General features: G+C 40.3%; 1 protein-coding gene across 5 annotated transcripts; it reads right to left on the bottom strand.

Annotated features, from left to right (window-relative positions):
- On the bottom strand, nucleotides 1-27,684 carry EXTL2 (exostosin like glycosyltransferase 2). 5 transcript variants are annotated; one of them, XM_023509865.1, is made up of 8 exons: nucleotides 27,231-27,684; nucleotides 26,544-27,121; nucleotides 25,450-25,511; nucleotides 23,408-23,537; nucleotides 17,556-17,634; nucleotides 5,477-5,904; nucleotides 4,479-4,549; nucleotides 1-1,576 (listed from the first exon to the last, which is right to left on the bottom strand). In XM_023509865.1, exons 5-8 carry the CDS (start codon nucleotides 17,558-17,560, stop codon nucleotides 1,088-1,090), a joined length of 993 nt encoding a protein of 330 aa, XP_023365633.1. In that variant the 5' UTR covers nucleotides 17,561-17,634; nucleotides 23,408-23,537; nucleotides 25,450-25,511; nucleotides 26,544-27,121; nucleotides 27,231-27,684; the 3' UTR covers nucleotides 1-1,087. The 5 variants fall into 5 exon arrangements, with proteins under 5 accessions (XP_023365633.1, XP_023365634.1, XP_023365631.1 ...); XM_023509866.1 differs by lacking the exon at nucleotides 17,556-17,634; XM_023509863.1 differs by lacking the exon at nucleotides 23,408-23,537.
- Nucleotides 27,685-27,742: the final 58 nt, after the last annotated feature.

The following is a 27,742-nucleotide window of genomic DNA, read 5'->3' as shown; positions in this document are numbered from 1 at the left end:
TTTAAAGGAAAACGTGTTTTTATTCTGCTGGGTTAAAAGTTGGAGCTTAGAGAAAATACGTTGTTATCTGCTGAGGAGGGTTAGTTGAGGGGAGTTCATCCCTTGGACGTTCTCCCAAGGTATGGGGGCCCCGCCACCTCACATTCTACAGTGTAATACACACAACTTTTTAGTATCCATGAGATAATCCATGCCGTAACAGTAAAGATCTTTTGATATTAAGGGTTTTAATTTCTGCCAGTTCCTAATTATTTATTCTCTCAGAATTTTTTTTACACGTTTCTTAAATAACACACACTTTATGTAAAATATAAGAATGTACATTCTGAGGGTCAGAATCTAGTAACACATTTAGTATCCTGGCTGCATACAAAGCTGTATAAAAGAAACACAGGCTGCATTGTTTTGTGTTCCATGCAGTAAATGTTCACAAAAATCAAGCAAACAACTATATATCCTTTAGCCACTAAAATTAACCCTCTCAGTTATGATGGACTTATCAACAAAAATGAAAGTACACAGTTGCATCAAAACAGTGCTGGGCTGTTAAGTCTTCGAGGAGTTGGTTGGAAGGACCACAAAAGCACTGGTAGCTGCAATTTTTCCTCGTTTTCACACAGGACTAAAGAGTATTTTCACATGGCTTGTACAAACGATACAGGCTTTTGCTAAAGAGGCATTTTCAGGCTTCAAATTAAAACAATCAACCTTTAGTGAAAAAGTGCAGATATGCTTCTCTTGGGCTTCTAATCCTGGAAAGAGCTTGCTACAGGTCCTTAAGGCAAATGCCAAGAGTCAAAAAAAATCATAGAACAGTCTCAGGATGTAAACAATAAAATCACTGATCAAGGTCTTATTATCCCCGATAGAAACTCCTCAAGAGAAGGTCTGTCTGAATAAGATGGGCAGCTTCTTGGTTTGTGAAGTTTCATGATTCTTATATCCTAGATGCACCATGCTTTTATTCCGTACTGTAGACCTTTCTGCAGTAGATAAAGTTCATGATGTTGCTTAAAAGAAAAAAATACAAAGCATGGGGGAGCTACTCAAAGACCAAGCAGTTTTCAGGTTTGTTTTTGTTATACTTTCACATTTTACTTTTGTGGTTGGCAAATGGAAAACCAAACTGGGAAATCATAATGTTGGAATATTTTAAGGGCATGCTATCATAGATACTAACAAGCTTATTTATACAATACGACCTCTGGAGAAAGTGCTCGGCTCGATGCCACATCCCAGAATAGCCACTGTTGCTTTCTTTTTCCATATTGCTCATGAGTACAGGTTTCACGAAGACACCCGAAGTCTTCCCAATATGCTTAGCAATGATAAAATTCATGGCAATATCATCACAGTTTTGCGTTTCATCTATCAAAGCATGCACCGCAGCAGGCTGCTTCTGAAAGAGTTCAAGATATTTGCTGTTGAAGAATGAGGCTCCAATCAGCACCATGGAGTACTGGTCACCATTTCCAAGACTTGATGTTTGTAGTTCAAAACCTCCGTAACTGTACACACCTGATGCAGTAGAGACGTGCTTTCTAGGAACAAATCCTACAATTTGATCAGGAAATTGCTGAAAAGAGAGAGAAAGAACAAGTAAGTGTGGCATTTCTTTAGAGAAGACACAGTGGAAAAGAGAATGAGAGAATGAAACTGATGTGTCACTTTTCCTTATTCCTGCCTTCTGTATCTCAATTTCATCTAACTCCAGGCAACTTCGTAAATCTGTTCTGATAAACTGATTAGTCAAATTCTACCAGAACCCAAATCTCTCTGAAAACAAATTTCCTAACCTCACCAATGTTCTCCTAATTCAAACAATATCTGATATGAATAAACAGCACAGGTTGAAGGACTGGACTCTTCGGTGACTGGGATTTGTGCAAGAAAAACTGACTACATGATAACGTATTTATTGTAGGAAATAAGACATAATGTGATTATTTTGAAAAACTGTTCTAATCTTTTAGGAATCTTCAAAATTATGGATCTACATGTATGATTTTTATTTTTTATTTTTAACTTTCTTACAGACAGGATCTCACTTTGTTGCCCAGGCTGGAATGTGGTAGCACAATCGTAGCTCCTTGTAACCCTGAACTCTTAGGCTCACGTGATCCTCCTGACTCTGTCTCCCAAGCATCTGGGACCAAAGGTCCATGCCACCATGCCCATTTATTTTCAGATGTGGTGGGGGGTTCTTATTCTGTTGTCCAAGCTGGTCTCAACTCCTGGCCTCCAGCAATCCTCTTGCCTCTCCTCCTGAGTCACTGGGATTACAATGTGAGTTACTGTGCTTGGCTTACATGTATGATTTTATTATTTTTCATGTTGATTTTAATGTTCATAAATGTCACTTTTGATTTTAAACATTTTATTCTTTCTCAACTTGAGTATTTTTTTAAAAATATGAAATCATATAAATAAAAAAAATGTATATATAAGTGAGAGTGACGTGTCACTATCTTTGAAGAAGGAATAAATGGTGACAAAATACAATATTAACAAGGGGAGACTGACATAAAATAAAACAAAAATCAGCACATAAAGACTGGAGCATGGGAAAGAGGTAAGGACTTACTGGGTTGACAAGTGTAGTTCACTCTCACAAATACTTTGAGTTTCATTCATTTATTGAATAGAAGGTGAACTAGGGACATAGACATGCTTCCACACACACAAATATTCACACCCACAGACCATTTTAAAGAACTCAGAGTCTAGATAAGAGTATGATAGGGGTATGTGAACAAGGAATTGCAATATTATGAGGAAGTTATAAATGTAGCTGGGTAAATCTGATGGGAACATTGAGTATAGAAGGACAATTGTGTTGCCAGAGGCCAAGGGGAAGGTCAACAGATGGGGGATAAAGGATGGGAGCCTTCAGAGAAGGGGAGACATTTGCACAACACGGAGAAGAAAAGAAATGTCACAGATGGCTACCGGAGGAAAGAGAAAAGCCTGAAAGTGAAGGTCGTGGGCCAGCCCAGAGGCAGATGTCTACTCCAGTTCTGCTTGCTTACGTACAAACCCAAGTCCTCACACTACGTGGGGTACAGTTCAGACTGAATTTAAGGAGTCAGATGATCTTGGTCTAAGAATTAAAATTGTTTTTGATGCTTTTATAAATAAAGCCCCAAATCACATTCATCTAATTTTAATTATTGTTCTACTTAACCACATTCCCCATATTCTGCATCTCCTATACTCCATTTCAGGTAAATTAATTTTTTTCACCTTAAACAGAAATCTCACAGCTGACGTATCAAATTAAAACTTATTGCCTAAGCTTCTTTTATTTACTGGGCTGGAAAAAACTGCTGATATGGAAAATTTTCAATTTGTTGATCACTATACGAGGCCTGAAGTTAAAAACTCCAGTTTTTACAATACTTTTTACAGTTTTTAACAATACTCTGCAGGCTGCTACCTGCAGAGTATTGTAGCATTTACCATTAATATCTAATGCTGTTATATTGTAAGTGGCTAATTAAAAACAGTTACAATCATGAAAATTAGACATTTTATTGGGTAGTAGTGCTCAATTATTTGAGAGGGCTTCAGAGTATCTGTTTGGGTTTCAGGAAATATAGTGCAACTTGAAAAATCAGCTGTTATTAACACATGTTTAATAATAAAGAGCTGCTTTTATAGGATAGTGAGCAATTTATGTCTGTTTATTCAAATTAGGATTTGGAAAAAAACACTGAATTTCTTGTTAAAGTTGGCAACAGTGGAAGTGAAATCAGGGACATGTTAGTTGAAGCTTATAGGGTTAATGCCAGGAAGACGACAGCAGTGTCTAAGCAGATTAAATGTTTTTCTAAAGGGAGAGAAAATGTCACTGATGAAGAGAAGTCAGGGTGACCATTAAGGAGCAGAACTGGCAAAAACATTAAAAAATTCATCGAATTGTGCATCAAAATCATTGGCTCACTGTGAGAAGCATAGCAGATCAAGTAAACATTGATAGAGAAACAGCTGGGAAAATCTGAACTGAAAATCTTGGCATGAGAAAGGTGTGGCTCTTGCATCACAACAATGCACCAGCTTACAAAGCACTATCTGTGAGGGAGTTTTTAGCCAGTAAACCAATAACTGAAGCACCCTCCTATTCACCTGCTGTGGCCTCTAATGACTGTTTTCTTCACCTGAACATAAAGGAAATATTGAAAGGAAGAAATTTTGCCAACATTCAGGACATTCAGGGTAATAAGACAACTGTTCTGATGGCCATTCCAGAAAAAGAGTTCCAAGATTGCTTTGAAGGGTGGATAAGGCGCTGGTGTTGGTGCGAGGCTTCCCAAAGGGAAGGATGGCTTGATTCAGCTCAGGAAATCTTGATTAATCTATCTCTTAGACAATATTGTCAACACTATTTGGGGTAATTCACACATTTCTCATGCTTCTTTAGCTGAGCACCAGATAAGATGTCATACAAATGGTTTCATGAAGGCAACAGCAGCATTTACCTGCCAAACTGAGAAAGCAAAAACGAGGTCCTGGGCACTAATGAGCGTGTCATCATCTACCATTAACACCGCTGAAACGAAAGGGAAAAAAACCGAACAGTTTGGAAAAGAGAATGAAACCAGTTAAGACAGTGTCTATATAGATTATTCAAATGAAGTATTTTCTGACCAGATTAGTAAATAAGAAATGTATTCTTGGAAAGATTTGCCCAGTAGATAATTTTTTTTTGCACTGTAATTGATTTTTATAACTGCCTGTAGGGCAAATAATCATCCAACATCCAACATCCCAGAAACTATTAAATCTATAAATTAATAAAGCTTAAGATTTTTTAAAGCAAATTACAACCCCATGACACTGCTACAAATGGGAGGAAAAGGGGAGTGGCAAAAATATATGAAGCACAAGCTAAATGGCACATCTTACTGCTGGGTGTAATGCCACATCATGTGATTACAGCACATCCTTTTCTATAATATTAACGTCTTTGTCATTGTTGCAAGATGGATGTGATCTCCTTTCCAAGAGACTGTTTCTTGACATATTGGAAATTGCCCTACAGCTTTTCAAAGTTCTTCCTTGTGATTAACTTCCCCACTTTTTCTTTTCTTTCTTTCTTTTCTTTTTTTTTTTTTTTGAGACAGTCTCACTCTGTGTTCCTGGATAGAATGTTGTGGCAACATCAATCTCTTGGGCCTCAGCTTCCCAAGTAGTTGAGACTACAGGTTCCTGCCACAGCACCCAGCTAATTTTTTTCTATTTTATTAGAGACAGGGTCTTGCTCTTGCTCAGGCTGGTCTTGAACTCCTGAGCTCAAATGGTCTGCCGGCCTTGCACTCTCAGAGTTCTAGGATTACAGGCATGAGCCACGGCACATGGCTGACGTCCCCATTTTTCTCTAGACTGTTAAGACAAGTAGAAGGCCAGATGCCTGCACATCTGCCCCGGCTCCAGTTGGCTCCAGCCTTTCTAGGCTGAGAACCCAGCTGCTACTCACCACTGGTTTCCAGTTCAGGGAAGACCTGGAGTCGATTTCTCATTCTGTTTGCTGTCTGTTGTTTGAAGATCACAGGGACAGGATGAGGCCCTAGGGAATTCCATAACTCATCTGGTCCCTTCTCCCCAATATTGTTCCACACCACAATCACTTTGTGCAGATGTGGTACTGCCTGGTAATGATTCAAAATTCTCAACAGGAGATCTGTTCTGTTGTACGTCTGCATGATCAGGGTAAAGGAATCCTGGGCGGACTTGCCCTGGGATTTGAGGTCCCTGCGCAACATGAGCATCTTGTCTTCTTTGACGTTGGGAAGTAAAGTGTTCAAAGCTCCAGCCACCAGCAGTAACACCAAGATGACCACCAACAAGAACCGGAGCGCTCGGATCCCCATGACTCTCCCCGGAAGTTTGCAGATGTGGCAACACCTACAGCGGAAATGGAAATGAAACACAGGTTAACCCTCTGACTAGTCACTGTGTTGGTATGTTGTTTTTCCAATGAAGAGTCAGATCAATCTTATTTTAGCTGATGCAAATTCGGTTTTCCCTTTCTCTTTGATAAGATGATTTGGCCTAAAAGATAAAAAAGAGAGACCAATATTCTCTCCCTTTGGGACCTGTTTGTTTTGCAGTTGCAAACAAACGAACAAAAATTCTTTTTTTTTTTTTTGAGACAGAGCCTCCAGCTGTCTCCCTGGGCAGAGTGCCATGGCATCACAGCTCACAGCAACCTCCAACTCCTGGGCTCAAGCGAGTCTCCTGCCTCCGCCTCCCAAGTAGCTGGGACCACAGGCGCCCGCCACAACGCCCGGCTATTTTTTGGTTGCAGCCGTCATTGTTGTTTGGCGGGTCCAGGCTGGGGATTCGAACCCGCCACCTTAGGTGTACGTGGCTGGCGCCTTAGCCGGTTGAGCTATAGGCGCCGAGCCACAAACAAAAATTCTTAATGTGCACCAAATTGGAAGAATTAAGCATTTTAAAATTTTCTCTTATTTTACCACTAAAATCTGGAACTGAGATTACTTTTCAAATGAGATCGTATTTCCCTTAGTTGATGTCTTAGTAAGACATCAATTTTAAGCTTATGTTTGGTAGCAGTAAATTGAGTTCCAAATAAAATCAGAAGCAGAACCATAATACATTAAGCAGCGAACAATTACGGAGGTTTATTACTTATCTGGCCCTGTACTACATGCTTCATATGCCATAGTATGTACTTATTCATTCAACAAACTAACCAATATTTAGTGAGCACTTACTTTGTGCCAGGGACTATTCTAGGTTCTGCGGATACAGCAATTGATGAGAAAGACAAGGTATTAGCTATTAGTAGCACAGGACATGATAGGGAGAGAGATAACAAGATAAATTCAAAAGCTGTTTTGGGGTAGTGGTTATGAAAAGAATAAATCAAAATGATGGGATAAGCAAAGGCTACATGGGGGTGGGGGGACTTGCTAGCCTCAGTAAGGAGTATACATTTTATTCCAAGTTAGACGGAGACCACTGGAAGACACTCATCAGCAATGTGATAGGATCTAATTTATCCTTTGTTATTGTTATTTCCATTTAATACCTTAGATGCTCACAGAGATTAAATAACTCTCTCCAAATTACTAGCTGAAATAATGTAGCCAGGATTTCCATCAGGAAAATCTGCCCAGCCTAGGCTGTCCCTTATTATGGGCTATGGGTTGTACTTTCTGGGTTTAAATCCAGGTTGAACTGAGGCTCTTGAGTTTCCAAAGCTCTCTCTTTCAGTTCGGCTTATAAGGCATTATTGTCAGGTAAGTCTCTCCCATCTTCCTTACTATACCTGGAAGATTTTCCAGAGATGGCCACAGAATAATAGTGAACGAATAATTGATAGTTAGGGCCTCGATATTCACTGGTCAAACATTTTTGTATAATTGAATTTCTCACTTATATGAGAAGAGGTTAAATCTTACATACAGTTTTTTAGAATCTAGAATTCTGATTCCATGGCTTCCATTAAAATTTTATTTCCGGCTCGGCGCCTGTGGCTCAACCGGCTAGGGCGCCAGCCACGTACACCTAAGGTGGCGGGTTCAAATCCCCAGCCCGGACCTGCCAAACAACAATGACGGCTGCAACCAAAAAATGGCCGGGCGTTGTGGCGGGCGCCTGTGGTCCCAGCTACTTGGGAGGCGGAGGCAGGAGACTCGCTTGAGCCCAGGAGTTGGAGGTTGCTGTGAGCTGTGATGCCACGGCACTCTGCCCGGGGGGACAGCTTGAGGCTCTGTCTCAAAAAAAAAAAAAAAAAAAAAATTTTATTTCCAACTTGGCTCCTGCAGCTCAGTGGCTAGGGTGCTGGCCACATACATGGGGGGCTGGTGGGTTTGAACTTGGTCCGGGCCTTCTAAATAATAATAGCAACTACAACAAAAAGATAGCTGGGCATTGTGGCAGGGGACTGTAGTCCCAGCTACTTGGGAGGCTGAGGCAAGAGAATTGCTTAAGCCTAAGAGTTTGAGGTTGCTGTGAGCTGTGATGCCACGGCACTCTACTGAGGGCGACATAGTGAGACTCTGTCTCAAAGATAAATAAAGTAAAATTTTATTTCCTTGCTTGCTGCCTCCCAGTATAGCACTGTTGGTTTTTAATTCCTTCTGTCTTACATTCTTCTGCCATTGGTACCTCTGGTTCCAGACTACTTATTTTTCCACAAACCTCCAAAAAAGCCTTTTAGGTAGATTCTAATTTTGTATTCTGGCAACTGAGTCCTCATATCCACTTCAGCATGTCCTCATCTATTCTACTGCTCTACTCAAGCAGAAAAGGCAGAAGTGAGGAAAATGAATTATTCAAGGAAATTAACTTAAGTAAAGACCAGAAGCAAAGATCAACCAGGAGTTTTTAAACAATATATTTAAAATACCCTAATAGATTTCTTAGAAAGAAGGAAATATACATTATTCTTGAAGACTTTAATTAAACCATAGTCTATCCTGTCTTACCACTTTCAATACAACTTCTTTTTTTAGGTTATATAATAGTTACTCTCATCTGTTGCTTAATACAAACACAATAACGTCAGAAAAACTTTTTGGTACTAACCACATGTATGCTATGCTACCTGTAAGGAGCCACTGTCACTGTCCTTAATGTAACACAACCTCCATATACTTTTTGTTTCTTCCCATCCCTTGGAAAAGTGCAGTGTGCATATACATACACAGAAATATCTAAGCTTCTGATTTCATATCTTGTGGTTAAAGTTAGGCCATTATAGCTAAGCTGGCATTCCTAAGACTGTAGTCTGACTCTTCCTACCCAATAGAATATGATATTCCAGTAGATATGATCACTTGATTTGCCAAGTGATGTCTAACCGATTTTTTCTGTTTTTTACCGAGGAGACTTGGCAGTGGTTGGGTTAGTGACCATCATGTTCCTGTGACCTTGTTTCATGTTGCGAGGTGGTTTTGTAGCTATAGATTGTTTTCTCTCTATAGTTCAGAGACCAAGAAAGACCCCATAAGCCCTATCTTTAACACCTTCCTTTGAGTTTTGGGAGAATGGGGATTTCTGAGGACAGGGACATACACTCCAAGAGGTGACCATGTGCTGTGACCACATGCAAGCAAAGGAAAAGCTTATTCACAAGGACAAGGGAAAGGTCATTGCCGTTCAGCAGCTCTCACTTTTCAACAGTCCAGATCTGAAAGCAATGCTACCTTGATGGGAAGCTTTTTGGAGAGCCTTCGAGGGTATTCTGCCCTGGACTTTCTCTGTAGCTTGTTTTATGAAGAAGAGCAATTTTGTGTCTCCCCTTCTATCAAGCATCGCTCTTAAAATATGAATAAAATGAATTATTTTCAAAGTAACCTTAGCTTTACCATGATTATTTTTCAAGGACAGCAATTTAAGGCTTCAGAGTACAATGTTTTCATTTCATGGGCCCTCTTACTAAAACAACACATGCCGTTAATGTAGTCAACCAAAGATAGACCATTATGAATTAATAATCTTGGCTCCAAGTCCTTGAAAATACTTTTAATGCTGAATCAAAAGCAGGTCCCATAAGACATATTTCAGTTCTACATAAAAGTGGCTAGGTATAAGCACTCCGAGTAAAGAAGGATTTTGACAACTGCATTAAAGTAAACCATGATTAAGGCCTTCGTGTTTGTTTGGCTAAGCGGGAAGAGCATATTATAAAACTTACACAGAACTGTTTCCAGTCTCTAAAGTAGACACTAATAACTCTTTACCTGGCAGTTCTAGTCTAAAATAAGTAATGAACGTTAATTACTTGGCTTACTATAAATACACACTTTGACACCCATGAGTGACTGCGTCATTTTCATCCGTATGTCTAAGTAGGAGTTTATCCCCTGGGCCCAGCACAGGCATTTCCTCTTTCAGATAGCTTCTAAATCCCCATTGTACCTATTTCACAAAGGTTTCAGGAGATATGGATAATTTATATCTTTAGAGACATAAATTTCATGTGGTATTTATTAAATAATGCAGCATATAAAAGTATGTAAATTTTTTAGTTTGCATAAAAAACCAAGAGGAGCAAGGGCTTTATAGATGGCAGTGCAAGTGGCACCCTGTACTTGGAGGACAGCTGAAGTCTAGAACTCTGCTGTAGGCCCATCAGAAACAGCTTCAGCGCAGTTTGGAGAGTTAATGATGACTTCATGGCTGTATGAATTTCACAGCTGATAGGGTCTCCTCCCCGTGGCCCACAGGCTGCACGCTGATTTTGTGAGGACCCTTTTTTGCTTCTCTGTGGTGCCAGATATCGTGGAAAGTAGGCACGGACTTTTCTTTTTGGGCTAATCAGCTTTTGTTAGTGTCTGTATATTTAACGTGCGGCCCAAGACAACTCTTATTCTTCCACTGTGCAGCAGAGGAATTAAAAAAAGGTTGGACACCCCTGCATCTTCTGTGCTTTTCCAGAGAAAGTTCCAAACCTGTCATCTAAATCCCAACTTTGAACAAGTGATATGAGAAGGAACATATCTGAATGTCCTCTCTCTTACCTGGGAAGAACCAAGGAGGAAATGTGACCACCTCCCAGTTCTCTTGCCGTCAATATCTAAACGCTCCCTTTAGGTTTTGACTTTTCCCTTCTCAAGTTAAGTCTGTATATATTTACTGAGGCCCTGCCTCATTCCAAAAAGGACCTAACACCTCTCAGTCTATTCCCTTTCTGTTGTTTCTCTTGGTAGGTTAAATATAACTTCGATAAATAGAGTAAATGTCATCAAAACAAAACAAAAATCCTTCCTCTTCAAAGATTCCTAGAATGGTTTGTGTGAGTGTACACCTATTAATTTATTAGAGGTCTAATAGCTAAAGAACACATCATTTTGTTTTGATACATTGTTACTCAGGTACCTTCTACACCAAGGGTTTTTAACCAGGGACAATTGTGCCCTGCAGGGGGCATTTGGCAAAGTCTGGAGGCATTTTTGATGTTCAAACTGGAAGGGAGATACTATTGCTATCTAGTGGGGAGATGTCAGGGACGCTGCCAAACACCCTGTGATGCACAAGACAGGCCCTCACGGCAAAGAATCATCTGGCCTAACAGGCCAATAATACCAAGGTTGAGAAACCCTGCTCTACAGATGTTGCCTACTAAGATACACTTGGTGACGAGGACTCCGCAAAACCCACTTCTACAGATTATCCTCAAACAATAAGGGATGAAACCATGTCTCTCAAACTGCCTCCATAAGTACATGTCTCGCTGCACAAATCATAAACCGAAAGAGCTGAAAGGGACCTCAGCGCCTGCCTAAGCCAACTTCCTTGTTTCACTGGTAAAGAACCCAAGGTCCAGGGGTGAGGAACTTGGCTAAGCTCATGCAGCTGCCTGCAGCTAATCGGCAGCAGAGCCAGGGCAAGAATTAGATCTGATGGCATAGTTCACAACTCTTTCCACGTTCTTAGGGCAAATTCTGCAAGGATGCATCAAAACATTAACAAATGAGACTGCCACTAAGTTACCTGTAAGATAATATAAGAATTCCTACTTGTTTTGTTGGAGATTTTTAACAACAGCTTTAATGAGAGTTCACATACCATAAAATTCACCAAAGTATACAGTTCAGTGGATTTTAATATACTCATAGAGTTTTGCAATGATCAGCTTCATTTTAAAACATTTTCAACAACCCCCCAAAGAAGTCCCTGACCTACTAGTAGTTACTCCCCATTCCCATTCCCCTCAACCCCCCACCTCTCTTCCAGCCCCAGGACACCACTACTTTCTGTCTGAATGGATTTGCCTACTCCGAACATTTCACGTGAATGGAATCAACACTACGTGGCCTTTATGTCTGGGTTCTTTCACTCGGCATAATGTTGTCAAGGTTTCTCTATGCTCTTAGGTACCACGAGATATACATCAGCACCTCTTTTTTCTTATTGCCAAATAACATTCCATTGTACAGACATAGCACATTTTGTTTATCCATTCATCAGCTGCTGGGCCTTTGGGTTGTTCCCACATTTTGGCTGGTAGCAACAGAGCTGCTGTGAACATTCATTCATGCACAAGTTTCTATGTGGACGTGTTTTCATTCCTTTTGGGTGTGTACCTAGGAGGGGAACTGCTAGGTCATCATGTCAAGAATATTTACGTATCTGAGAACTGAAGTAGCTTCTGAAAGAGCATTATATGAAACTCTAAGATATTTTGTTAAAGGTAGACGTAAGAGTAAGAAAGTAAGGCCAGGCATGGTGCCTCACACCTGTAATCCCGGCACTCTGGAAGGCCGAGATGGGTGAATTGCCCTGAGCTCACAGGTTCAAGAGCAGCTTGAGCAAGAATGAGATCCTGCCTCTATAAATAGCTGGGCATAGTGGCTGGGGCCTATAGTCATAGCTACTCAGAAGGCTGAGAAAAGAAAATCGCTTGTGCCCAAGAGTATGAGGTTGCTGTGAGCTATGATGACACAGCACTCTACTGAGGGTGACAAAGTGAGACTCTGTCTCAAAAAAAAAAAAGAGAATATTAAGAAAGTAAATAATATAGTCTTATTAAACAATAGTGCAAATTCTTTCATGTATGTATGTATGCCTTTAAATGGATCAATCTGAATTTTCAAAGACTTGCTGTTCAATTATTTACTATGTCATCTATCAATGTTTCCTGGAAGGAACACTCTGAAAGGATCCTTTTCCCAACGCTAGCTCCTTCAGACTGCAAAAAGAACAATTGCCCAGAGAGAAGCCGAAAACAAATACGCCACAGCACAGCGTGAATAAAGATTAGTTTGTCCTCTGACTCATGAGGTAGAAAAGGAATGAGCAGCTTGGTGCTGTATGGTGAGAGGGTGTCATTTTTATTTTGATATCACAGACGGGAGAAGAACGGTAACTACTCTGCCATTTCGCTACGAGACTTGTCTCAGACTATACAGATTGTTTCTCCCTTGGCTCACCCTGCAGAATACGTACTTGTCTACAAACTGACGATTCCAGAATACAGATACTCAGAAAAGGGCCACAGCTGCCAAGAGGTAAAATCACTGCAGGTGGAACGCAGAGACTGAGTCGGAACCCCGGCATTTCTTCTGGGAACACAGCCAGAGAGCTGGAAGAGACAGCTGTCCAAACCATGAGGAGTTTCTGGCCAGGTTTATGGCTGCAGATGACGATATTGTTCAAACTGAGGAAAAGGGGCAACTGGGACCGAATTCAAAAGGAATTTCCCCTAAATGGCACCTACATACGGTGAGCTGATTGTGAGTAATCGGTACACGCTATTTTCTCTATCCAGAATGCCCTTCCCTCTCTATTTCTGACAAATTCCTACACTCTGTCCCTCAAGTATCTTTCAGATATCACCTTCCTTGGGAATGTGTCCCTCACTCCTCTCCATCCTCGGCTTTCCAGTGAACTTTAGCCCTTTTTCACGTGACTACTGACTATGCCTCTAACTCCTTTTTCAGGCTGACTGTATCTTGAGGGCACTTTTGTAATCTAGAATGGGGGTTGGCCCATTTTTTTGCATCCACAATTCTTTGTAGCTAAATGGAATGAAGAAATTTATGTTTAAAATACCCTAAAGGTCAATGGATGCCTGAAACTTTTAACAGAATAAATTGAAATTAAATTCAAAAATAAGGCTGAATTGGCTGGAGTGCAGAGGCTCATACCTGTAATCCTAGCACTGTGGGAGGCTAAGGCAGGTGGATTGCTTGAGCTCGGGAGTTTGAGACCAGCCTGAACAAGAGTGAGACCACATCTGTATTGAAAATAGAAAAATTAGCCAGGTGTAGTGGCAGGCATCTGTAGTCTCAGCTACTCCGGAGGCTGAGGCAAGAGGATCGCTCAAACCCAGGAGTTTGAGGTTGCTGTGAGCTATGATGCCATGGCACTCTATCTAGGGTGACAAAGTGAGACTGTCTCAAAAAAAAAAAAATCTGAATTAAGACTGGACAGTACCCAAAAGACATTATCTTACCTAAAAGACTTGGGTCATCACCCAACTGGTGATTAGGCGAGCCAGTCGTGAAATGTGACCTCAAGCACAGGCTACACAGGCTACCCTTCTGGTTTCAGGTCTATTGCCAAGTCACTGGATAAAGAAAAGAGGTCTTTCTTTTCTAAAGAAAACCAGATCTCTGAGTTTTTCACATCTTTTCAAAGATGTTCCACATTAAAATATCGTTGAACATGTGTATCTATGAAGTTCCCGGTGAATGAGCTGATTTGCCTTAGGGGAAAACCATTATTTGTTAGATAGTACTGTCCTTGTGAATTTCTGCAGGAGGTTTAAAAGGTAAGAGTGACCAGAACCTTAATCTGGCATGCAGTGTACATGATTTAAAGAGAAAAAAAAAATGCCTTGCTTAGTTGAGAAACGAAAATTTCATTTGGGTTCAGAAACTGACGAAGACTACAGACTTCAGCAAAATCAGCAGAAAAAGAAAAACAAGTCAGCACACTGACCACATCAGTGCAGTACTGCCCACAGTCAGCCTTCTCTATCAACACTGTAAGCAGCATAAACTAGAATTCACTTCGTTGTGGGAGGAGTTTTTGACTTTAGGATTTTACCCACATTCGGGAAATTCGTTCTTTTTACTGTTATTTTAGAAATGCCATATAGCTCTTCTCATCTTCTACCAATTCCATCTTCTCCTTCCTACATGATTTCCCCTCCCCTTTTTCTAAAGAGTCCATCTAGTGTTACAAGGTTCCTCTTAATTCCCGTTACTTTCTTTTCACAAGTCTAAATATGTTGAAATAAATTATTTTTTGTTAATAGTAAATATAGTGAGAAAGGCAGGAATCAAAATATATTTTAAATTTATACTAATAATAATCATAGAAGATTCCATGTAGTATGACAGATTTATAGTGTGATCTAGCTGTGTTTATGACCAATTATACAGTGACATGAATGGATCATTTAGATGACTACAATCTGGATCAACCATGTTACAGACGGGCAATAAAGTGACTCATCTTTTCTAGTGACAATATAACTGGCTACACATATATTATGATTGTTGATAACTAATTTCAACCGTGTTATGTGGAAGGCCTAGTCCTACCCTTACTACATTTTTGAGACTACAGTTCTAGAACAGAATTGCTACAACATTGAGAAACAGCTATGCGGACGTCAATATCACTGTCGAATAGATAGATGCTGCTGCCAACAGGTTATTTCTTACTCCAAGATGTGAGAAAAGCATCTCTGATAACATTAAATATTGAGTCCTCCTCCTGGCAGCCAGGTTAAGTAAGCCATTTCTTTATAGGTAAATTGGGTTAGAAAGCACAAGGCCAGCATTTAAAACAGGGATATGAGACGCTAAGAACTTCTGTCTCTATTTCCCTCTTCAATCCTACCCCTTTATCCATAGCAAAAGGTGCTCATCAGTCCTGGTATTTTCTAGTTTTCCTCTTTCCTATACAAAGGATTCCTTCTCAACATTGCTTCAGGCAGCTATTATCAGTTAATTACAGTTTGCTTTACTAACACTGATTTACAGGGAAATAACATGTAAATATTATGCAGAGTCTTTTTCAAGCACCTCCTGTCTCCTGCAATCCAGCAATTTGTCCCTGAGACAATGAGGTCCTCTTTACTTTCAAAATGCACTGGACTGAATTTTGCCAGATAAAAGTTCTTTTTAGCCTTGGAACTTTCTCCTGAGATAGTCAATTAATTGTAGCTATTGATGATGAGGAGGAGGAGGAGGAGGAGGATGAGGATGATGTTTGGAGATGACCGAGCCAATGGACACATATTAGGGCAGAAGTAAGAGTGGCCTTATTCCTAAGAGGAACATCCATGATTCACAGGATCCAAGAAGTCAGTGCAGCCTAAGAAGGAAGCCTAGAAATAGAAAAGCATTTTTAGCTCAGTACAGGGCCATGCAAGATTAGTTCTAGAAATGGGTCAAAAAGAAACCAACTACATCTGCAAATACTTTACTTTTACCATTCCTGATACTGGAGCTTCTGATATGAAACTCTGTTTTGTTAGACAACAGACCCCTGGAATATTCTTTAGAACCCTCCCTAAAATCATTCCTCTCTGAAGAACCAGATTTCATACATATGAATTATGACTTATAACTATTTTTAGATAATGAATCTAAGATGAAAGCGATCCCAATTCATGTGAGCTTTCTCACTTTATTAGAAGGTCAAAATATCCAGGTCAATAAATCTGTAGAGGTGCTTACCATGCACCCAGCACTGTCAGGCGCCAGGACTGGTAATGAACAAGCAGCTTAGCAACAGTGACAAAAAGCTGTCAAAGGTCTTCCCCCTTCCAGTTACATAATGGCTTAAATCCAAGTTTCAAATCTTCAGAAAGAAGATAAATAAAAAAAAAATCCACCTGTTTTATAGATGAGACAGCTAGCTTAAGAATATAGTATTAAATGATTTTTTTTCTAGCCACAGAAAGAGTGGTGGGTCAGAATCAAACCAAACTCTCACCCTTGAGTCGCCTGTATTTTCTGTGTCTTCTACAAAGTCTCTACTTTCAGCTTTGTTCTAGTTTACAAGAGTATTTCAACTGTGTATATTGACTTCATCCTATAATCTGGACTACTATTTCAATGTACCTAAAAGAAGTCTAACAGTATTTTCTAAGACACTGGCTCAAGTAAGAACTCGTATGTCCAAGAAAACAAAAACACCTTTGTAGGAAATAATATTTCTTAGATGAAAGTATTGGCATTTCACTGAGGTTAACTGTAGCATTATTTAGAACAGGCAAAAGGCAGAAGTTGTTTTGTCATCATTACAACTCCCTTTTTCACCAACAGTTCCCAGGAAATTTGGGTTGCCAAATGTCCACTGATGAATGAATGCATAATTCATTCAGAAAATATAATATTATTTATACAACGAAATATCATTATTATTATTGAGACACAGTCTTACTTTATCGTCTTGGGTAGAGTGCTGTGGTGTCATAGCTCACTACCTCAAACTCTCGGACTCAAGCAATCCTCTTGCCTCAGCCTCCTTAGTAGCTGGTACTACATATGCCTGCCACAATACTTGGCTAGTTTTTTCTTTTTTAGTAGAGATGAGGTAGGGACATGAGGGTGTCTTGCTCTTGCTCAGGCTGGACTGGAACTCCTAAACACAGGTAACCTACCCACATAGGCCTCCCAGACTGCTAGGATTACAGGCATGAACCACGGTGGTCAGCTGCACAATGGAATATTATTATTCAGGCTTAAAATCAAAGGAAATTCTGCTACAGGCCATGACATCGATAATATTGAGGACATTATACTAAGTGAAACAGGCCAGTAACAAAAGACAAAAACTGTATGATTCTACTTAAAATGAGTATCTGTGGTAGTCAAATTCATAGAAACAGCAAGAAAAATGGTGGTTGCCAGGGACTGAGGGGAAGGGAAAATGGACAGTTTCTTAGTGGGTATAAAGTCCCAGCTTTTTAAGATGACAAAGTCCTGGAGATTTTTGCACAACAATGTGAAAATATTTAGTACTACTGAACAGTATACTTAAAATGAATAAGGTAATACATTTTACGGTATATGTATTTTACCACAATTAAAAACAAAAAGAAAATACTGGTAACTTACCTCATCGTGTTAAAGTCTAATTTTTAAAAACAATTTTCCTTACGGCTTCAGTGATTGATGGGGACAGGCTCTCTTGGAACTATTAAGGGAAATCAAAGAATTTTCTGTAATGCTTCGATCAATCAGCAGAAAATTTTTAAAAAAATAATACTTTTAATACCATTGTCCATAAGATTTGAACTATTTAAAAAACTGTAATTTGCTATTCTGTGTTGTAAAAATTAATTTAGGCAATGAAGCAGATGATGGTTTCTCATGAGATTGGTGCTAATGCTGTTCTATTTTTGTTCTAATCTTTCTCTTGAGGGACCAGAAGCAGAATAAATGCACATTACCCCAAGTATCTATAATGTTTATCCACGTGAAACCAGAGGATGTACGTCATGGAGTAAAACCTCTGAACATGACTGTGTAGGGATCACGCGAAACCTGCCTTTTTCACTGTGGTCGGTTCACTGAAAGATCAACTCACAATTATGGTAGATTAATAAGAGGAAGGTTTATTTACAAATACCACGCACATGGGGGGAAATCACAAGAATGATTTCCCAAAGTCTCAGTGATGGTCAGTGACTTCTAAAGATGCCTTTTAGAAGGGGGGGAGGGGTGTAGAGAAACTGGAAAGCAAAGGTGCAGTAAGTGGTTGCTAGGGGGGATGTGTAGATGCAGGGAAACAGATTGAATTGTAGATTAACCTGAGAGAGAAGTCTTCTACTTCAAATGACCTTAGGGCCAGGTCTATTTGTATGCAATCAGCAGCCTTTTCTGATTCTAAATCAGGTCACCCAGGTTTTATGGAGGAGAGGCCAGTGCTTTCTCATCAAAAATGACATTTTAATTTAAATTATTCTTTATACCAAGGAATTATATTTTGGGGTGAAATTTCCTTAGCTCCTTCATTCCCCTCGTCTGGAACTTCCCTAGAAGTTTCATACGTTATGAGCTGAGTTGGTAACCATGGAGAGAGCAGGTTAGTAATCTAGTAATAAGATGGCTGAAAAAGATACAAGAACATAAGCTAGGATGAGAATGGAGGATAAGCAGAAAAGAACAGATCTAAGCATGCTTCCCCACACTTCATTAAACCAGTCTTCTATTCTTGGGAATAGGTTAGTAAAAGAGTTCTATCTTAGTGGTGTGGGTGCATAGTTCACATTCTTCCCCCTCTTTCCCAAAGTCCAAAGTCCAATTAAAATAAGTCCTACAAGGAATTTCCTCAGGTTTCAAGTTCTGGGCAATTTAAGTGAATATTTAGGTTCCAGTTTTTCCTGAGGTATGTATATGGACATAGCAGATAGCGTTCAGTACTGCACAAATGTTTCCAGGGTAGCCAACAGGTGATCTTTGTTGAGCCTTAAGGCTTTAGAGCAAATATAACTGTTGTATATGCTTCTGTATTTTTTTAGCCAGTCCCTCAGTCCTGTTTAACAGATTAGTTTATTAAAAGTTATGTCTCACTTTATGAGCTGGCATTGCAGTTAAGGTTGGAATCTAATAGAGGTGGGCCACAGATTTTTTTCTTTTGAACCACTTTCTCTGATTTCTCACTTTACTAAAACCAAATTATAGCAAAACTAACTTAATTGCCAAAATAAAGTGTATTTTCAGTATACTGAGTCTGACTGTTTGCATAAAGTGCAATAAGAATAATTATTAGCCATCTAGGCTTTTCTCTTTTTTAAAATTGGCTTTGCTGGAACTTTTAATAAGGAATCTCAGGTTAGACTTGAAAGCCTCTCACGAGCAAGGTTTCATCTGTGCCATTAGATATCTGTATGCATTAGGTAAATTCCTCTTCTCTAGAGGTCTCCAAGAAAATTGTGGTTCCTGGACCTGTCAGAAAGCGACATTCTTTTTTTTATTTTGAGAGAGTCCACTATGTCACCCTTGGAAGAGTGCCGTGGCATCACGGCTCACAGCAACTTCAAACTCTTGGGCTTAAGCGATTCTCTTGCCTTAGCCTCCCAAGGAGTTGGGACTACAGGCACCTGCCACAATACCCAGCTATTTTTTTGTTGCAGTTGTCATTGGTGTTTAGCTGACCCAGGCTGGGTTCGAACCTGCCATCCTCGGTGTATATGGCTAGCACCGTAACCACTGTGCTATGGGCGCCAAGCCAGAAAGTGACATTGTTTACTTACTGCAGACCAGGAAATGTTATTGATGGGTGTATGGCCAGTTTTTTTAACGGGATTTTTTTATTGGCCTCATAAAAGTTATTATAAGTTATTTAACCATAATTCCTTAAGGTAGTCTGGACACTTCTGAAAAATGCTATTTCAGTCAAAGCCTTGGTAAAATAATTAGTGCCTCTATCCTGTCCTATAGAATAACACAGATTCTTATTGAACTTATGCAAATGACTGTACTGTCAGAAATTAAGAGTACTTACAAATGGTTTTCAAATCTTAGAGAAATCAAGGAGAAAAAAATAAATGCTTCAAATTTTACTTTTAAGTACATACATTGCTGAAAGCTATAAATAGCTTAAAAGATAGAAAATGATTTTTTTGACTACTGGAAAACAGAACACAGAAAGAATTAGCAATGTTTCAAAGAAAAAGCCATAACAAATCAGCTCAGTTCCACTAACTAATTTCTGTTCTGGTTGAAGTTAGGCTAGTAATACTCAAAGACATGTTAGCCATCTACTTAAAGTCCTGGAAGTTTGCTTTTAGTTTGATGGTATTTAATTTCCAAAGTCATCAGAAATTTAAATTCAAGGGAATTTGCCAGCCTTCTCTACTGTTTCCCTTGAAGGACAAACTTTGGACTCAGCCAGTTACAAAAAACACTTTCTGAGATGAAGTAAAATTGCTACTGACAATATATACTAAGGCAGACCAGTATTTGATACTATTGGAACATACATATATAAATATAATTCACAGAAAATTAACTACCATTTCATACTTGGCAATATTTCCTATACATTTTTAACATACCAAATAAGCCTACTATGTCTTTCTCAGACTTTCAGTGGTCTTAAGATTTCAAATATTTCAAAAAGACCAAATTTAAAGTTTTGATTTGGGACAGTTTGTCAAATAGCAAAGGCAAAACATTTGCCAGGATTACAAGCCAAAAGATTCTAAAGGCAATACAGAGTCAAATGGATAACATGCAAATTCCTTTATAAATTTCCTTTTATGAGCTTTATTTAACCTGCACAGACTATCAACAAACATTCTAAACCTCCCTTCATTTTTGCCCTACCTTTCATTTCCTTAAATAACCATTCTCTTTCAAGATACAAGATCCTTTCTTACACAATGCCATTTTTTTTCTGTTTAATTTTTCTTACTCTTAAAAAACCATTTTTCACAAAACAGGATCACAGTTTACTACGAAGTTAATTATTCACTTGGCTAAACTTATAATTAGAAGGTTTAAAAGGGAAGAATCTTATTCTCTGACAAAGATTCAGTTTCCCAAAATATTTAAACAACCAAATTATTATATTTTACAAATGAGAGACATTTCATGGAATATAACACTGATATAGAATTTTCCCACTCAGGGCTAGACAGGGATTCCCCCCCTTTTTTGGAGAGGGGAATAAGCAGGCTATCCTCTCCAGGCCACATCCCCCAGACTCTAGCAAGGTTATGAGCAAAGCAGCCTGAAACACCCCTGGGAGGTTCCACCTTGGGTAGGGAGCACATACCCCACTCCTTTCACTTGAGGAAAAAAGAAAAATGCAAAGACCTAAAATCTTGCCCCAGGAGAGGAAGTGTATTCAGTCATTTCTTAATGCACTCATTAAGTTTGTAAATATGTTTTTCATCTACCAAGTTCTGGCCAAAATGTAATACAAATCCCTAGACAAGGACCCATGTGGATGACTTCCAACTCCCGTCTTCCCCTTGCCAGAAGCTCTGGTATTTTTCACTACCTCTGTATTCTGCTCTATCTAACAAAATCTTATCTCACCACTGATTTGTGGTCCGTGGGCTCACATCCCCCTCCCTCAAATCCCAGAGAGCAAGGACTCATCAAAGAAGAAATTCTAGTAATAATATGACTTCAAGGATTTAAAGTAAAAAATGTTCTGAAGTGACAACATAGGCATCATTCCTGATGTCTTTTCATTGCCCCCCTAAGCCTCAGATGGCTGCAAAGAACAGAACCTGTGTCCTTTACCAGGTGCCGAGTTTATGACAGAAAGCAGGAAAGTAGAACATCTAGTTTCTCTCAGAATAGTCAGGGGACAAAGTTGGAGCAGGGAAGAAGGGGCCATGTGGGCTAGACTGCGTCCTGCAGCTGCTGGCCTAAGCATGGGGAATATGCCATTAGGCCTCACAGAATTCAGAGGCTTAAAATTAAGAATATAGGCTTACAGTCGAATCTAGCACATTTAGAAATATTACAGAGGTGGCAGTTTTACAATTCTCAGACACTTGAACTTTAATAACAGGTGTAAAAACTAATTTTATCTCAAGGGATACCACAATCACCTGAACAATAAGGCATTTGAGTTACTCCTGTTCACACAAAATTCTCAATCTTCCTGGAGATATAGTTAATACAGAGTCTAATGTAAACTCTTTCTTAAAACACTACAGCTTGGTTCCAACAGGGTGGCCTTCTTGTGTGTTTCTCATTTCCTTCCCTCAGACAAGGCACAAACAAGTCACAGATGGGGTGAAAAATGGGGGCCACAGATGGGGCAAAAATAACGATACAGACAGGAGCCACTTACACCATCGTTTTGCCTTGTGAAGGTGGGTAGGGCCGGGGTCCCGCCTATTGTTCAAAACATCTTCTTGGGGATCAGGGAGAGGTAATTGAGGATAGAGAGGAGTATAAGTTGGAGGGGGGTTTAAGATGGAGACAGATCTTAACTTTTGTTCTAATTCAGATTTCTGCTCATCAGGATTTTTAGGGGAGTTTTTAAGGCTAGCCACAACACTGATGTTTGCTTTTCTTTTAATTTGATCTTGTTAGAACTATAAATAAGGCAACTGCTTAAGATGAGAGCGCTCCAAAATTTTCTTTAAATTAAGGAGTTTTTCTAGTTTAAAGGATCCATCTTCTGGCCACTAACAGTTAGAATTTTCTATGGTATGTTTGTTCTAAAAGTGACTCAATCCAATGCCTCTATATAAGGTCCAATGCCTCTTCATAGAGAAAGCCATTTCCAAGAATCCAGAAAGTTCACTTTCAGAAATAGACTTATGATAGAATAGACAATGACAAAAACTCACTCCTCAGAGCTTCACATGTTTGGTACACACAGTGCTGATAAGAATCTTACATGTTGGTGGACTCCCAGTCTTTTCAGACTGGTCGCCTGACGTGTTCCCAGTGAAACACACCCTCTAGATGGCGGAGACTGAGGAGGAGAGAATTCCTACTCAGTCATAAAGTCAAGCTCAGAGACATAAAATAGGATGAGAGGGAAACCTCATATGGTATTTATTTCAAGGACCAACAACAAAATTTGTCTTAAAAGACACCGGACTAGCTAGAACTGTCTAACTATTACTATGTGGAGCCAGTTTGAACAGTCAGGCTGGTGGGGAGCCAGGTCTGAGTTGTACCCTACGGTAATCCTCTTCAGACAAAACAACTCAGAAAGACAAGTGACAAAACAAGAACGAGCAATAACAAAAATAATGATACAAGATATATCTGAGAGGAGATGAAATAAAAAAATATGAATATTCATACATTATAAAGTATCTAAAAAGATACTAATACCAGAGTCGCTTTCAAGACCAGTCAGCAACAAAAAACATTTCTCTTATTAGTTGTAAATATGGAAAGCATGACAATCTTTTACCATCTGCTCAACTGGAGTCCACTGAGAGGAAGATAGGGAGCCCCAATTGGTAAGTAAAATATCTCACCACATGCTGGCTGGTGTTGGGGTTCCAACCTTCCTGCTGCAGAGTTCAGGAGAGCAGGTTGGCTTTAAGATCCTGCCAACCTCATCAAACACTGTAGGGAATCACCAGCCTTTTCCCTTTGGTTGGTTCACTGAAAGATCAACTCACAATGATGGTAGATTAATAAGAGGAAGGTTTATTTCAGGAGTCCTCAAACTTTTTAAATAGGGGGCCAGTTCACTGTCCCTCAGACCGTTGGAAGGCCAGACTGCAGGCCCCGGGACAAGTCGGCTGCTAAGTAGGACAGGCAGCGGTGGCAAAAACACCCGGCGGGCAGGATTAATGTCCTCGGCGGGCTGCATGTGGCCTGCCAGCCTTAGTTTGAGGATGTCTGGTTTATTTTCAAATACCACGCACATGGGGGGAATCACAAGAATAAGATTTCCAAAGTCTCAGTGATGGTCAGTGACTTCTAAAGATGCCTTTAGAAGGGAGGGAAGGTAGAGAATCTGGAAAGCATAGGTGTAGTAAGTGGTTGCTAATGGGGATGTATAGATGGAGGGAAACAGGCTGAATTATAGGTTAACATGTGAGAAAGGTCTTCTGCTTCAAATGACTTTAGGGCCAGGTCTATTTGTATGCAAATACAAACACCCAGGTTTCATAAGAAGAGACAGTGCTTTCTGATCAATAGTGGTGTTTTAATTTAAAATATTCTTTATACCAAGGAATCATATTTTGGGGTGAAATTTTCTTAGCTCCTTCCTTAGCAATTTATGGTTATATTCAATTTCTACATTTATATGCATCTGTAGTCTTAGCCATCATTACAACTCTCTTTTTCACCAACAGTTTCTAGGGCATGCAATTTCAAGCACTGAAAAAACCATGGGGTCTAAAATAGGGTTGTAGATAAATGCCAAAGTTGATGACTGAGAAATGACGGATGGTGCCTTTCCTATTCTTTGCTGATTGTTGTCTAAAAGGAGCTAGAACCATGACTGGAGATGAGTTTCTGCCCCTTAATTCTCTGTTTCCATTTCCACAGTCCTCAATCACGTGTCTGAGCAGCGGGCAGGTTTTTCCCCCATGGAATCCGCATAGCTAACCTGACACAATTAACTGGTAGGAGATTGATATAAACAAATATTTAAAAGTTCAGAGTAGAAATTTATTTATTGGTTTAAAAATGCTCATTACTATCTTTTATAATCTTATAAAATGAGATTAGTCTTATATTAAGGAAGAAAGAATTCTGATTGGAGACTTTCAAGATGCTGTATCTAATCAGAGACTTGGAAGATACTGACCACATGAATAGAGTTGAAGGATCATTTTGGGTTTTCCAAAGTCATGTTCTTCCATGATACCACTTATTGTAGGGGCAAAAGGAATGGCTTGGTGTTGAAGGAGCTAAGGAAATTTCAGCCCCAAATATGATTTCTTGGGAGAAAGATTATTTTGACATAAACGCTGTTCATAATCCGGAAACATTGATTGAAGCCTTTCCTCTATTTACCTAAAATCTAAAGGGGCTGCTGGCCTCTGTATCACATGCTAATAGATCTGGCTCCAAGGTCATTTGAAGCACAGTCCCTGCCTCTCACGTTAATTTACAAATCAATCTGTTTCCCTCCATCTACACATTCCCCCTAGCAACCACTTACGGCACCTATACTTTCCACACTCTTCCTCCTCCCTTCCAAAAGGTATCTATAAAAGTCACCCACCATCACTGAGACTTTGGGGAATCATTCTTGCGGTTCCCCTCGTGTGCATGGTTTTTGGATATAAACCTTCCTCTTATTAATCTACCATAATTGTGAATTAATCTTTCAGCGAACCAGTATCAGGGAAGAGGGCAAGTTTCACCGTGATCCCTACTGTGTAGAGGGAGAAAGACTCATGGGGTGATGTCCCTTCTCAGTGCACTAAGGGCACTCCTTCTGCAAATCTAAACATGTACAGTTCTAAACTACTGGACTGATTTCCCTGTCACAACACCCCTCTCTCACATCAGTTTCTCTCTGTAAAATTCCTCCAGGGAAAGAACTTTAACTTACCTGGCTTTGTATTTCCAGTGCCCAGCACAAAACCTGGCATATAGTAGACACCCATTAAATGACTGTTGAGCAAATGAAAGAAACAAACTTTGATGTGGCAACATACATAGGTCAACATAGGAGAGACCAACATAATTTCAAGATGACAAAAGAAGGGAGGCCCAGCTTAACACTTCTCCACTCTTAGAACTTTTCCTGATATAAAGTGTATCCATCTTTTTATGCTGCAAATAAAATGCCTTTAGTTTTGAATTTGGTCATTACCGAGATTGAAAGATGTAAAGTAGCACTGCCACTTTTTTAAAGAAGGGCCTCATGGGAATACTTATATACACTCTCTCACCTCTTTAGGGGTTAGGAGTCGGAAAGCCTCTGGAAACTGATGTAACTGAAATTAAACATCAATTCTCCACTGTATTTCAAAACTGTTTGAAACGGGGTAATGTAGCTTTATCCATAAACCAGCTGACCAATTTCTGATTTGTAGTTAATAACTGGATAAAACACAAAATTCCACTCCCAAGGCACAATACAAAAACACGGGTTCGAATTGCAGCTGACCTTGTGAGTTAGGAGAATGCTAATCAGCTGCTGAAATTTGATTATTTCTCTGTATTTCTCCCTACCCCCAGTTATATCATACTGAAATAAAGCAGTTTGGAAAAGCCTAATTTCCATGGAAATATTTATCTTAGTTTGCACCCAATTACTGTTCCTCCAGCAATGCAAGAGAAAGTGCTAACATAAAAGCATCCTTAAAAAAAAGTAAATGCTACTTAGTAATTGCAATTATTTCTGTTTAAATTAAAATAATAAAATATGTGCTAAAAACGGCAAAGACAAAATAATCTTCCCTGAACTTAGTATCTGGAACCTAGCTGTTTTTACACAGCAGCTTTTTATTAACGTGAACATTTTTAAAATTAAAGACTAGATACATATTTTCAAAATGAAAACTCCCAAATTACTACCCCACACACGCGCACAAAGTTCCGGAACGCGAATAAAACGTCCATATATCTTCAGCGCGCACACACACACACACACACACACACACACAAATTTAACACTAGAGCATTTTGCGATCTCCTTACCTAGAGTGCAGAATATTGCAGTGGGGCGGCCGATTTATTTGCTGGCAGCTTGGTTATCATAAAACGGAAGGGGCGTCTCGCTGGCTCATTTCCCCCCAGCCCTCGAAACCAAGCAGTATGCATCTACCCCTCCTCATTCGCTGGACTGACAGCCCTGAAAAAAGCGCCGCCTGCAAAGTGAGTGCCTGGAGCAGGGGACAGTCCCCGAGTGGCCACCCCTCTCGGTGACGCTCCACTTCCTGTTAGACCAAGAGGCATTCCCAAGAAGCTCGGTTTTGTAGTTTCCAGCTCACCTCCAAAAGCCAGTCCTTTTCTTCCCCCATTTCTTCCCCAAGGTAACAACTTTTAATCGCTCACGTGGCGGACCACCTGACCTTATCCAAATAATTTCCCGGAAAGGTGCCCGCACGAATGTTTCCTACGATCCTGGAGGCTCTGGAAGGGCCAGCTGGCCTCTCCTGCCTGCGCTCCGCACGCCCGGAGCGCCGCCGCAGAGTCAGCTTGTGCCTGCACTTCCCTGCAACCGGCAGCAAGGCTCCGACAGGAATTGTAGTGGCCGCTGCTGCTCCGGGAATGACCTGGAAGCGAAAGGGACGCGCACGAATTCTAGAGTTTAGCGGATTGAGATTGTAGGGGAAGCAATGCGTTCTCCATATCTCAATTCAAACAGGGTCTCGTTGGACCTACCGTTAAGGGCTTCTTTACTCTAACACCTTTAACAGTCTTTCTTCTGAAAGACATTGGTTGATCACCTCCTGCGTTGCGGAGGAGCGGGGTGGGATGGATTACTGGGATTTGGATAGCCCTCGAGTTCACCCAGCAAAAACATCCCTTGCGCTTCCTGCGGGCTGGCAGCAGGAGAACACGTGGCTGCCTGCAGTATTAACCATTGCTACCTACCGCACCAGGATTTGATGCCAATGGTGGGAGAAGGGACAGAGGGTAAAGTGTGGGCGCCGGGCCCCAGTGCATCCGGGAACACCGGCAGTAGGCGGTGAGGGTGGGCGTGAGCGGGCTCTCAAGCTCCTGCCAGCCCAGCCTGCAGGTTGCCACCTCACGATTTTGCTCCTGAGCCCAAGGGACCGGACCCTACCCCAGCCTAGCCTCTCACACACCCCTCATGGTTACCACCTCAGTCCATCTCTCAACAGGCCCAGGACAGTTTCCGCCCCGCTCCCGCCGTAGCTCCGCCCCCACGG

Source organism: Otolemur garnettii, unplaced genomic scaffold (genome assembly GCF_000181295.1).
Source record: "Otolemur garnettii isolate 467f Iridium unplaced genomic scaffold, OtoGar3 scaffold00010, whole genome shotgun sequence".
Taxonomy (NCBI): Eukaryota; Metazoa; Chordata; class Mammalia; order Primates; family Galagidae; genus Otolemur; species Otolemur garnettii.
This window is presented reverse-complemented; position numbering and strand designations above follow the sequence as displayed.